The sequence below is a fragment of the Panthera onca genome, chromosome A3, assembly GCF_046562875.1.
Source record: "Panthera onca isolate mPanOnc1 chromosome A3, mPanOnc1 haplotype 2, whole genome shotgun sequence".
In the NCBI taxonomy this organism is placed as follows: domain Eukaryota; kingdom Metazoa; phylum Chordata; class Mammalia; order Carnivora; family Felidae; genus Panthera; species Panthera onca.
The window spans coordinates 75,883,065-75,896,180 of record NC_138341.1 but is presented as its reverse complement, the minus strand read 5'-3'; the positions used below and the strand labels follow the sequence as shown (position 1 = coordinate 75,896,180).

The 13,116-nt window shown below is 39.9% G+C and overlaps 1 protein-coding gene across 5 annotated transcripts in view; it reads left to right on the top strand.

The window, feature by feature from the left end:
* The window catches only part of CAMKMT (calmodulin-lysine N-methyltransferase), a 405,610-nt gene that overhangs the window by 332,351 nt on the left and 60,143 nt on the right, over positions 1 to 13,116 (top strand). For 4 of the 5 annotated variants that reach the window (XM_060607435.3, XM_060607427.3, XM_060607408.3 and 1 more), the window contains exons 4-6: positions 9,481 to 9,541; positions 11,628 to 11,682; positions 12,744 to 12,807. In XM_060607435.3, the coding sequence (XP_060463418.2) occupies positions 9,481 to 9,541; positions 11,628 to 11,682; positions 12,744 to 12,807 (180 nt within the window). The remainder of the gene's footprint in view (positions 1 to 9,480; positions 9,542 to 11,627; positions 11,683 to 12,743; positions 12,808 to 13,116) is intronic. The other variant, XM_060607445.3, reaches the window with a different exon arrangement.

The window sequence follows — 13,116 nt, the reverse complement described above, 5'->3', positions numbered from 1 at the left end:
CCTCCATCTAATTAACTACTAAGTCTTGTCAGTGTACTTTCTGAATATAGCTCATATCTTCCCACTTTTCTTCATCTCTGCTAACCATCACCCAGGCCACTGTCAGTGCTCACCTAGGTCATTGTGGTAGCCTCCTACCCAGTTTCTCGCTGCCTCCTCTTGCCCCTCTTCAATATGTTTTCTTTAGAGTAATCTAAAATCTTCTAAGATGTAAGTCTGATCATACCACTCTGCTGCTTAAAATGTATTATTTATATTAAGACGCAATTTGCAATTCTTAATGTGGCTTTGAGCCTGTGGCATCTGGCCCCCGACCACACCTCCAATCTCGCCTGGTACTGCTGTCTTCCTTTCTCATATATTCTGTAGCTCCACTGACCCTGTTTCCATTCCTAGAATATCAAACTGTTCTCCTCTTCAAAGCTTTCGCTCATGGGGCTTCCTTACTATGGACCATTCCCTTCATCTGTCCCCTTCTTCCTGCCCTACTTGGCTTTTCATGCCATCTCTGCAGGGAAGTGTTCCCTGATGGAATCCTCCCAACCTCCCTTCCAGCCAAGTCAGGTCTCCTATGATATGTTTTCAGAAGTACCCTCTATTTTTCCAACATAGCCTTTATTATAATTATACTTAGGCACATTAATTGTGTAATTATTTATTTAGTATCTCCTCTAACTAGACGGAAGCTCCAGTTACCAGGCTGTCTCATTCTCTGCCGACCCACAGGGCCTGAGATGTAGGAGGTGCCCCCAAAATATTTATGGAGCATTCTGTAGTCCTCTTTTGGATTTCCACTCTGGGTCGAAATATTAGTGACAAAGCAGAAATGTTTAAGGAAGAGGAGTCAGAGTATAAACACTGAAAACAGTCCAAGAGATTTACCTACCCATTCCACATTAGCTGATTTTCATTTTCGTAACACCTGCCGGTGTGCTTCTTCTTCCAGAAGAGTCAACAGCTTAGCTAAGGGTGTGCTGGCCTCCTCTCAGATTTGAGAGAGGCTTTACTTCTGACTCCTGTGTAATGGACGTGACCCTTTCATTTGAGGAGGGTAAAGAAAGCTGCTGCTTGGGTGCCTTATCAGCTGATCAGAGGAAAGTCATCTCTCTGCTTCACGAGCTGGGTGTGTTGTCCCCATGGGCCAAGTACAAGCTGTTAGAGTGAGAAGCAAGAGTCAGCAGTGCTGTGGGTCCAGTGCCATCTGGCAGAGTCTTAGGACTTTCCTTTAACGTGAACTCTGGGGAAGCAAAAAGCTCTCAGATGCAAGTGATCTAGGAGGACCCACGCTCAGTTAGAGACTCCTATCTCTTATCATCCACATAGTTAGTTTCAAGATTTGTTCAGCCCTCAGGTTAATAATGGATTTATTGTTTGTTTCCAGACTGACTATAAAAGTTGGCATTTAAAATAATTCTAAACTAGCTACTTAACCCACAACAAAAAAGTGATTGCATACATAAAATAGATCGCATTGTCATTTTCCCCCCTCATTATTGCTACATGGATAGCTAGTTTTTCTTATTTTCGTGTTGGCTGGCTACAGCTTTCTGAAGTTTGTCATATCCAGCAGGCCCCGTTCTGACAGAAGCATCTGCAGGGAACCAATCCTTTGTTTGAAAGAAAATGGAATGAAATCAAATGACCATGGAAACCCAAGTATAATATAGTATTCTTTTTTTTTTCTTCCAAACAGAGCTCTTGTTTAACTAATGCTTTTATGGAGGCCCAGTGGATGAAGGAAGACTTTTCTCCTATGAGTTAAATGAATTCAATTTATATAGAAAACACTAAGGCATAGAGAACTATATGCCTTCAAATAACTTCTAAGGAAGTATCCTAATTCATGACATGTGTTTAGGAAACAAGTTATCTAGAATAAGTCATTAATTAAAATATTTTGTGATGCTTTTTGGGGGATCAATGCTTTAGCTACTATAAATGCCACTTTGGTCATTCTTCTCTGTCTCAATGGGTGATGTCAAGCATATAGCAGAAATGCCTATAATTGATTGATAGAGTCCTACAGTATTATTAATGGACGATAAAAATCTTGAGCATGAGAAAAACCTCCCCATTCATGTCATTGGCTTGTATGTCCTCCTAAAATTTAGGGGTGCCTGGGTGGCTCAGTCAGTTAAGCATACGACTGTTGATTTAGGCTAAGGTCATGGTCTCGTGGTTCATGGGTTCAAGCCCTACATCTAGCTCTGCACTGGTGGTGCAGAGCCTGCTTGGGACTCTTTAACTTTCTCCCTCTCTCTCTGCCCCCGTCTCTTTCTCTCTCAAAGTAAATAAATAAACATAAAAAAAATTTTTTTTTAATTTGTCCTCATCACTTTTCCAATGAGTTTCTCTCTGTTGCATGAAGTCCTTCTAGTCACTGTTCTCCTGGGGTGCATACTGAAACCCCACCACTCAGACCTTAAAGCATTTATACTAAAATGTACCTTATGAGAGATAAGAACCGTTACTATATGTCTTGGGTTCCAGAATTATCCCACAAACAGTTACTTTCAAAAGACCAGACATTTCTGGATTTCAGGTAAACATGGGGGTTGAACAATGCGTTAAAATCACTTCCTTTGAGAAACTGTAGTAAACCACTATAGAGAGATGTTTTTAAGACCTAAACACACAAGGATGATAGAATGAAGGGGCATATAACAACATAATTTTGGAACCTGGGAAGCAGGTGGATGAGAAGTCACTGACTTAGCAGATTTGAGAAAGCCAGCAGTTGAGAAAGCTGAGAAGCAAACCAATTCATACATCTGAAACTTTGAAAGGCTCAGAAATTGGGGCAATTGTAAAAGTAGGAGTTGAAGGGGGCTAAAATAAGGAAGACTGATTGAAAGCTGTTTATAAAGCAGTTACATCCCTATTCCAGTCTGCTGAGTAACTTCCTCTTCTGTACCCCTAGTGGAAGAGATTTGTTCTCTGGAGAGGGTTAAACTGAAGGGTTTTAGATTAAGGAACACCAGGCACAGTTGAAATCAGAGAGAGTACCAAAAGCAGGCTGGAAGGATTGGGTGAGCATACACAGAGCCACCCACACTCCGCTCCGTGCCCACCCATTCGGCCGTCTTCATCTCCAACCAGCTTTTTATCTTTCTATGACTATGTTTAAGCAAACAACAAAGAATTACCAGCTATCTGAGGAAAACTTTTAATGTGACAGGTACCCAAATCAATGAACATCAGCAAAAACAAACACACAAACAAAACCAACAGCATGAAGAAAACAGACTATGTAAGGATCAGAAAACCTAAAAGAAACTAATTAATATTGTCAAATAATTTTTTAAAAGATTGCATTCTTGAAACAAGAGTAAGATGTTCTAAAAAAGAAATATTCAGAGAACTACCAACAACAATAGCATAAATGAAAAGAACAATAAAAGGGTTGGGAGATAAAGTTGAGGAAATTTCCAAGAAAGTAGAAAACAATGAGAACTAGAAAGCAGGGAAGAATAATAGATAAGAAAATTAGAGGATGAGTTCAGGAGATTCAACATCCAAATAGCAAGAGTTCCAGAGAAAAAGGACAGGTAAAAATGGAGGTCAGGAAATCATCAACGGAACTTCCCAAAAAACTTTAGAGGATCTGAGAACATCAAGTTTCCAGGTTGAAATTACCCACTGAATCCTGAAAATTCCCAAACATTTACTTCCCACACACTTTTCAAAGAAACTACTGGAGGATATGTTGCATTAAAATGAGGACGTAAACCAAGAGAAGAAGACAAAGGAAAGAGAAACAAGAGATGAGATACAGCAAAAGGGCAAAAGAGAGCCTGGAATGATAGTGAAGACTGATTCTAGGGGATCAGCTGTGCACCATGCATAGGGCGCATTCGTTCCAGACAAAGGCAGATCAGAAGGCACCAGGAGAGATTTCCTCATGAGGTTGATAAAATACCTGATGTGAGGGCACCTGGGTGGCTCAGTGAGTGTCCAACTTTTGATACTGGCTCAGGTCATGATCTCATGCTTCATGGGATCCAGCCCCATGTCAGACTCTGCATTGACAGTGCGGAACCTGCTTGGAGTTTTCTTTCTTCTTCTCTCTCTCTGCCCTTCCCCTGCTTGTGTGCTTGTGACTTCTCTCTCTCTCTCTCTCTCTCTCTCTCTCTCTCTCTCTCTCTTCCCACCCCCCAAATAAATAAATAAACTTAAAAAAAAAAAAGAATACCTGATGTGAATGAATGTACTGAGAGGGGAAATTGACAACTGGATTTTGAGATTGAATAAAAATCTTAGCAAATGAGAAAAAAAATGGACAATTATAAACTCCACAGGAAAGAAAATTGTACTTGAGAGGAAAAGCAATCATAGTTTACTACATGGCTCAGTATTATTTCATGGTCATAAGGGAATTGACAAAGAGTAGTGATCTTCCCAAAATTATAATATATCTATGATAGGAAGACGGTGATAGTGGATGGATAAGGAGCATGGTGTGTGTGGCATGGGGAGGGGCGTGTAGATGAAAGTGAAAAATGCTTATCTTCCATAGTGGGGGTCAGTAGATTTTGCCTGAAACTGAAAAATCAAGAAGTAACAATACACACATATGTAGAAATATGGAAGTAATTGCCAGAAGCATCAACTAAAAGAATTGGAAATACTAGTTTCTGAGAAAGGAGAAAGACTGGGTCAGAGGGGATGGGTACTGCTGTTTGTCTTGATCATTCTCATGGAACTCAATGGCTCTTTAAACTCTGGATAAGTTCTTTAAAAATAAAATCCTTTAGGGGCACCTGGATGGCTCAGTCAGTTAAGTGTCCTGACTCTTGGTTTTGGCTCAGGTCATGATCTCATGTTTCGTGATTCAAGCCCCTCTGTAAGCACAGAGCCTGCTTGGGATTCTCTCTCTCTCTCTCTCTCTCTCTCTCTCTCTCTCTCTCTCTCTCTCACTCTCTCTCTCTCGCTGCCTCTCCCCTGCTCACTCTCCCCCACCCTCTCTCCCAAAATAAATAAAGAGGGGTGTCTGGGTAGCTTAGTCGGTTGAGCGTCCAACTTCGGCTCAGGTCATGATCTCACAGTTCATGAGTTCGAGCCCCGCGTCGGGCTCTGTGCTGACAGCTCGGAGCCCGGAGCCTGCTTCGGATTCTGTGTCTCCCTCTCTCTGCCCCTTCCCCGCTCATGCTCTGTCTCTCTCTGTCTCTCAAAACTGAATAAACATTTAAAAAAATTTTTTTTAGCAAAATAAATAAACTTAAAAAATTTCTTTAAAAAAGAGACCACTGTTTCCACAAATAGGAATGAGAAAACTTTTTTAAATAATGACATTATTGACATATAATTCACATACCACACAGTTCACTCAGTGGTTTTTAGTATATTCACAGAGTTGTGGAACCATCACCGCAATCAATTCTAGAATATTTCCTCACTGGTAAAAGGTCACTCCACATTTACTCTCAACCATCCCAGCCCTAGACAACCACCACTCTGTATCGTGTCTATGAATTTGCCTATTCTAGGCATTTCATGTAAATGGAACCATGTAGCACATGGTTCTTTGCTTTGGGATTCTTTCACTTAGCATAACGTTTTCATGTTCCATCTGTGTTGTAGTAGCATATGAATCAATACTTTATGTCTTAATTGCCAAGTCATAGTCCATTGCATGGCCATAGCACATTTTACTTATGTGCTTACTAGTTGATAGGCGTTTGAGTTGCTTCTGCTTTTTGGCTATGAGGAAGAATGCTGCTACATGTACATGAGTACAGATTTTTGTGTGGACCTATTTTCTATTCTCTTGAGTCCATTCCTAGGAATGGAATTATTGGGCCATATGTTAAGTCTATATTTAAGTTTTTGGTGAGCTGCTAGACTGTTTTCCAAAGTGGCTTTACCATTTTACATAATTGCTCCTCATCGTCGCCAACATTTGCTATCGTCTGACTTTTTTGGTTATAGCCATCCTAGAAGGTGTGATGTGGTATCTCATTGTGGTTTTGATGTGCACTGAGATCACTTTCAAAAACTTAATACATTCGCAAAGATAAAATACGTTGTCAAAATCTCATCTTGGCAAGGCTTTGAGGAAGTAAACACTCTTATTTGGAGGTATATTTTGGTACAAATTTAGGGGAGGACAGTTTGATATATCACAATGTGATATGTACTTAGCTTTTGACCAGATTTCCCATTTCTGGGCATTTGACCTATGGAGAAAAACCACATTTGGGGAAAAAAAAATGTGTCTTCGTTGTACCACAGTTTATAATCTCATTATATCAAGAACTCAAAATAACTTCTATCAAGAGGAAACTAGCTAAATAAATTATGATGCAGACATAAAATCCCTAGGAAGTCTTTAAACACAATGATGTGGGGTGCCTGGGCAGCTCAGTCAGTTGAGCCTCCAACTTCAGCTTAGATCATGATCTCACAGTTCGTGGATTCCAGCCCCGCGTCTGGCTTTGTGCTGACAGCACGGAGCCTGCTTCGGATTTTCTGTCTCCCTCTCTATCTTCCCCTCCCCCATTGGTGCGCACTCCCTCTCAAAAATAAACATTAAAAAAAATTTTTTTTAACATGTATTTTTGAGAGACAGAGAGAGACAGAACACAAGCAGGGGAGGGGCCGAGAAACAGGGAGACACAGAATCCGAAGCAGGCTCCAGGCTCTGAGCTGTCAGCACAGAGCCTGACAGGGGGCTTGAACCTACCAGCCGTGAGATCATGACCTGAGCTGAAGTCAGACACTTAACTGACTGAGTCACCTAGATGCCCCCAAAATTTTTTTAAAAATTATGATGCAAGTAGATTTTTATTGTCATCACAAGTTATCCATCACATATTGAGTGGGGCAGAATCAGATTGCCAAATACCTGCACGATAAGATGCCATTTGTGTAAAATATCTTTTTTTTAAATTTTTTTTTTTTACATTTATCTATTTTTGATAGACAGAGAGAGACAGAGCACAAGTTGGGGAGGGGCAGAGAGAGAAGGAGACACAGAATCTGAAGCAGGCTCCAGGCTCCGAGCTGTCAGCACAGAGCCTGATGCGGGGCTCGAACTTACCAGCCATGAGATCATGACCTGAGGTGAAGTCGGATGCCCAACCGACTGAGCCACCCAGGCGCCCCTGCTTGGAGAGCTTTTTATGGAATGATGTCCAAAATGATACTAGGGGTTATATAGCAGTGGTGGAATTTTAGGTGATTTTATTAACTTTGTTCTACATATTTTTGTATTTAATTTAGTTAAAAATCAACCTCTATAATTTTTTGAGAAAATTATAAAACTCTCTTGAAAAACTATGCATTTTAGAAGTCACATTTTTGTACTTAATCAAAGCTTGAATTTTAGTTAAATACCCTTCCCCTATCATTATTTTTTAAAACCTCAAAACCATCTACTAAAGGCATAAAGAAATTTATTATTCTGGTGATTATACGCACATGGTGTAGAATACTGTCTTGGGCTCTTCCTTTGGAAAATTTTATTATGTGCTTTAGTCTTTATGGAGTTCTTTTTATGTGGAGGTATGCCAGGTATTAAGGACTTTGGGGTGTGACAACGTTCACGGGCAGGAGCAGGACAAAAATGTTCTCCATCTGTTCTGTCATTGGGATAATTGTCTGGGGTCCACATATTCTCTCTTCTACTCTTTTGTCCCCCTTCTCAGGAGAATAACATTATTTTTTTAACATTTCATTTATTTTTGAGAGAGAGAGCTCGTACATGCGTGCAAGCAAGCGGGGGAGGGGCAGAGAGAGAGGGAGACAGAGGATCCAAAGCCGGCTCTGCACTGACAGCAGAGAGCCTGATGCGGGGCTCGAACCCAAGAGCCGTGAGATCACGACCTGAGCCGAAGTTGGATGCTTAACCAACTGAGCCGCTTGGGTGCCCCAGGAGAGTCACATTTGACGATGAATTTTTCTTGGAGCTCATTATAAGTTAGGAACTGTTCTACATACATATCGTGTATTTTATGTATTTAATCCTGACAGCAATTCTGTGAAATTGATACTACAATTACATTATTTTACAGATGAGGAACCTGAGGCACAGAGAGGTTAAGTAAACTACCCAAGGTTACTCAGCTAGGGCATGCAGTCCAACATGCTGGGAGTGGAGCCCAACGAGTCTGGTTCCAAAGCACCTGTGGTCTTAACTGCCCTACTCCACTGCCTTTCTGACTTTCCTCATAAATACGACTCCAACGCCTCTTGCTGGGGACCTTGTTCTCTCCCAAACTGTTGTTTCTACTAGAAATACCATGGAGGCTGAATTTGTTGAGCACACTTGACTGGACTCTCCTGCGGCACATGCTTCTGTGGGGTCACTGTCTTTGCTGTCCCTATATTTACCCATTGATTCCCTTAGGCTTTTACTTACCATTTCTTTGCCATCCTCTTTTCTGAAATGTTCGGATTTCTCACTCTTTGAAGCTGGAGAGGCAGCTGGGAGAGAAAAAAAAATTTAATGCTCATTAGGTGTTTCAGCTTTGCATCCAGACCCATTAGAAGAGCGTTTAGTGCTAAGGCGGTGAACATTCACTGCTCTTCCTCAGGAAGGCAGAGCCTTCTCAACCTCAGGCAGAGCGAGATGCTGGTGCCCTGCCTGCCTGAGCTTTGAGTCTGGCCCCTTGGGGAAAACATAAGACCATGGTTAATTCTGATCATAGGGGTGATTCACATTCGTTGTGAAAATCTTTGGAAAATATAAAAAAGTGTAAAGGAAACACATTGAAAGCACTTGCAACCCTACCATCCTGTGATAACCACTAGAAACTGTCATTTCCATGCTTGTCTTTTTATTTTTAAGGAATTCACATTCATTCATGAAGACTATATAAGTCGTCAAAATAAATGACTTCTAAGAGATGATTTTAGAAAATGCCCATACATGGACTTTAGTGGGGAGGATTATTGTTAAATTTAAAGATGTGCCAAAAGTTGGTGAAATTTAAAGTTCTTAATTTTAATCTCCAGTTTGATATTTCTAATTGCAGAAAGGAAATCATTGTGCATGTTTGAAAAGATTAGGATGGAATCAAAGAAAAAAGTATAATGACCTCTGGGGTTTTTCTTTGCTACTTGCAAGTGATTTTTTCATTTATTTTTGCCTCATATGGGCTGCATAAATAGTAGGTATTCAACTGATGCTTATGGATTGGCTGAGAAGAATGTTCATGTGTACAAGATTATCTACCTGAAATCCCATTAAAATTGAACTTTTAATATTTGTAATTTGATTGTTATTGTTTTTGCTCTCTTATTGTGATTGAAATGTAGTAAAATCTATTTAGGATATTTTACTGTTTATCTGGGAAGGGAGCTATAATCAACAACAAAAGAAACCCATGTGATATGACATATTACAAGTAATAATTATGTTAAGTTTGGTTCAGGTGGAAATACCTTGTGCTGAACATTATTTTTAAAAGCAGTTTCTTACGAGAATGATTATAGAACAGACTCCTATAATCAAAAAGTGTATCCTCTTGTGTTTTCCAGGCATCTGGCCATCTGAAGAGGTTTTGGCTTACTACTGCCTCAAGCACAGTCATATATTCAGGTACAAAGCTGCACTTAAAAAGATATTTTTTAGCCCCTTGTGGATATTGTATCTGCATGTTAACGATTGCCATGATTGCATTCTTCAAATTAAGTTGTTAGAAACATATAAAAAAGAAAGAGAGAAAGGAAGGAAAGAGGAAAAAAAGGAAGGAGGGAAGGAAGGAAGGAAAGAAGGAAGGAAGAAAGAAAGAAAAAAGAAAGGAAGGAAGAAAGAAAGAAATAAAAAGAAAGGAAAAAAAGTTCATGGTGAAAACATGTTGCTTCTGAAAAAGAAATCTGAATTGCCTTTGGGTACTAATATTGCACAGCAAGCTTTTTGCTATATGTCAAAGGCTTTTGATTTCCACTCAAGGCATTTTATTTCACTTTGATTTTGGGGAAACAAAAGTGAAGCTCCAATCAATCCTTACTGATTGTGAAGGTCAAAAAAAAAAAAAAAAAAAAAAAAAAAAGAAAAGAAAGAAAAAAAAACCAAACCACAATAAGGACATTCTTTAAACTTCTGCTAGGGAAATCATTGCAGAATATTTGATAAATATATACCCCACAGCTCTTATTTAAAGATGCCATCCCAGCCCTGGTTTTAAAGGTATTTTATATACCTAACAATATGTATTTGTAAAATATAAATTACTATTACAAACTCATGCTATGGAAATAACTGTTTTCAATTGTCAGTGTGCATTATAGATTAAACCCATGGATGGGATTTAGGAAAAAGGGGAGAGAAACCTCCTTTTACTTAAAAATTCTAAAGATGTTTGGTAGACCCAGAAAATACAGGTTTTTCATTTTAATTCTCATTTAATAAAAGTCATCTAATATATACTCCCTGAATAGCCCATTATGATTCCAGACAAGTCACTAGAGATCATGGTGTGTGTTTTAACAATATGTACTTACAAGATTGGGTCAATAATATGTTTTTTTTGAAGCTCTGTGGCCCATATTTACCAACCAGTCTATAATTGCTTTGAACAACTAAATGCCCATTAAGTGCATTTCAGAATATGAACATCCTCGTTTGGCCTCTTCTCTTCCTCTTCCCCCTCTTTGCACCTCTCCCTCCCTTTCAGTTATCTCTCTCTCTCTCTTTTTCTTTTCCCCTGTGGAGGTGATAAACTTCCCAACCTGGGAAGATGCAACAATCTTAAGGGTTTAAGCATATAAAATAACAGCAGGGCAGTATTGAATTTGGGCCACAAAGCTGCCCTGGGAGTCCGGCATTTGGCTCTTCTCGCTGTGCGTAAGCTTGACTGGAGCTCCAATCATCGAGCTGTGGGCCAGGGCAAGAATGTCACACGTTGAGGGCTAATATGTAGGCACAAAGGGGAAGGTGAGTGCCGAGTGCCACCCTAGACTGTCCGCTTTAACTCTGAACCGCTTTACTTTGGAGCGGCAAAGTCAGAGCCCGGTCATTACTTTAGCCCGGGTTCGCTGGCTTAACCATATTATGCCCCCGCATTGTTTATTCACTGTGTTGTCTTGGGGTCAGTTGTGATTTAAGTGTTAATTGCTAAATGCTCTTTGTGTAATTGTTCTTTATGGGGGTGGTTCGGCTTTCCAAAATGTTTCAGTTTGGTTTCCATTTTTTTTTTTTTAAATTCCAGGTTGCATTTATTTGTGTGTGTGTTGTGTGTGTGTGACTATAACATAGGTATATACACACTCATATATGTTCTTCATTTACTTGTCTAACTGTTTTTGAAGGAATGAATGTGGATTAACAGTGTTATCCTTTCCTAACAATTATCTTTCGCTACTCTAGCTAGTTTAGTTCTAAAAGACAGCGCCATTGACAAGGGAAAAAAAGGGAACCTTCTCAGATTTTTCAGCTCAGCGGTGGTAATGTTGCAGTGAACACTAATGAGGGAACCCCCACTGATTTGCCTGCTTTGTGACTTTTCTATTTCATAATTATTTTTAAAACGCAAAGCAACATGAGGTAGCCTAGTCATGTCTCTACAACTTCCTGGTAGTGCCGTTCTTACTGCAGATGGCAATTTGTTCTTGTAACATATATATCTCTCTGACCATTTTCATCTAATTTGTATGGGTTCTACCATTTCTTTTCTCTCTTTCAGGGACCTTGCTGTGTGTGAGCTAGGGGGTGGCATGACATGCTTGGCTGGGCTCATGGTAGGTCTTTTCTCAATTCCAATCCCATTCAGAGGGAGGAACAAAAGGAAAAATGTTCCAGGGCCTCCAACTGCTGGGTCAGAGAACCGTCAACAGCATCAGCTGCGGTCAAGCTGCCGGGTCTTGAGAGACCTTCTAGATTGACTTACTTTCGGATCATATTGATTTTATGGTTGCCTCGATGAGCAGAAACATTTTACCTCAGTGTAGTCAATATCGCTTGTTGTGACATTCCAGGCCTCGCGCAGTCTTTCTTTGCCATAGCGAAAGCATTTTTTTTTTTTTTCAGATTATAGTCCCATTTGCTAAGATACAGGAATAGCCCGGCGAATCACAGTTGGAGCACCATGATATAGCTGCTAATGTTTTGCCTGCATTATTACACCAACAAACATGATCCAGAGCGCTCAGTAATTAGATTCTTTTGAATTAGATTGGCCATTCAGGAACGTCGTTCCCCATTCTCTGGGTTCTGAGTCATGTATTCAGGAGATATTATGTAGCAGCACAGTGCATTAGACAAGTTTTTATGTCTCTACAAATAAAAGCATATTGTTACACTGATTGGCATTTGACAAACCTGTCGCTCTTACACAATGTGTCGAGGTTACAGCCCAATGTGCGAGCATGTCAAAGCTCACAAAAAAATTACCCTCACAAAGCCATCTGCCTGCAATGCAAAGTTATATGAAGGGCATCAGGCAGTCAGACAGAAGCGAGCTGAAAGGCAGAGTGACAGACAGCCTTGTATGATGGCTCTACTAGATAAACAGAAGCCCACAAATGAAAGCCTCTCAGAATACCATCATCCGCTGTCACAATGCAATTACCGAACAGAATGATAGCAAGATAGAGGCTCCCGCAAATGGAATGATAAAAGTATTGACTGATTTGATTGAATGATTAAAATAATGCAGACATAAAATGGAAAAAGATTGAAGATTGTTACAGAGGAATAGGTGAGGAAGCATGATACTGAAGGCTTGTCATTCCTGTCTTCACTTCCACACAGACAAGCATATTTGCTCATTGTTTGCTGTGCTCCTTTTTTTTTTTTTCAGGTTGCTATTTCTGCAGATGTCAAAGAAGTTCTGTTAACTGATGGGAATGAAAAGGCCATCAGAAGTATCCTTATTCAGATAGAAAACGGGTTTGTTGTGCTCATTCCCTTTTCCCGGCTGAGTAACAATTGATATAAAGAAAGACAGCATGGGGTATTAAAAGAGAATTCCCCCCACACACATGATAAGTAATTAAGAAAAAGTAGAGATATATGGGATTCATTGGATACGACTGTTTTTTTTTTTTCTTTTATCTCGATAGATTTTTACAGTCACTTCTTGTTAAAGGAGCCTATGATTTGTGGACCTCTCAAGGCAATAAGAGCATTTGTTTCATAATAATTTCCAGGCATTCTTGTCCTTTTATTTCCAC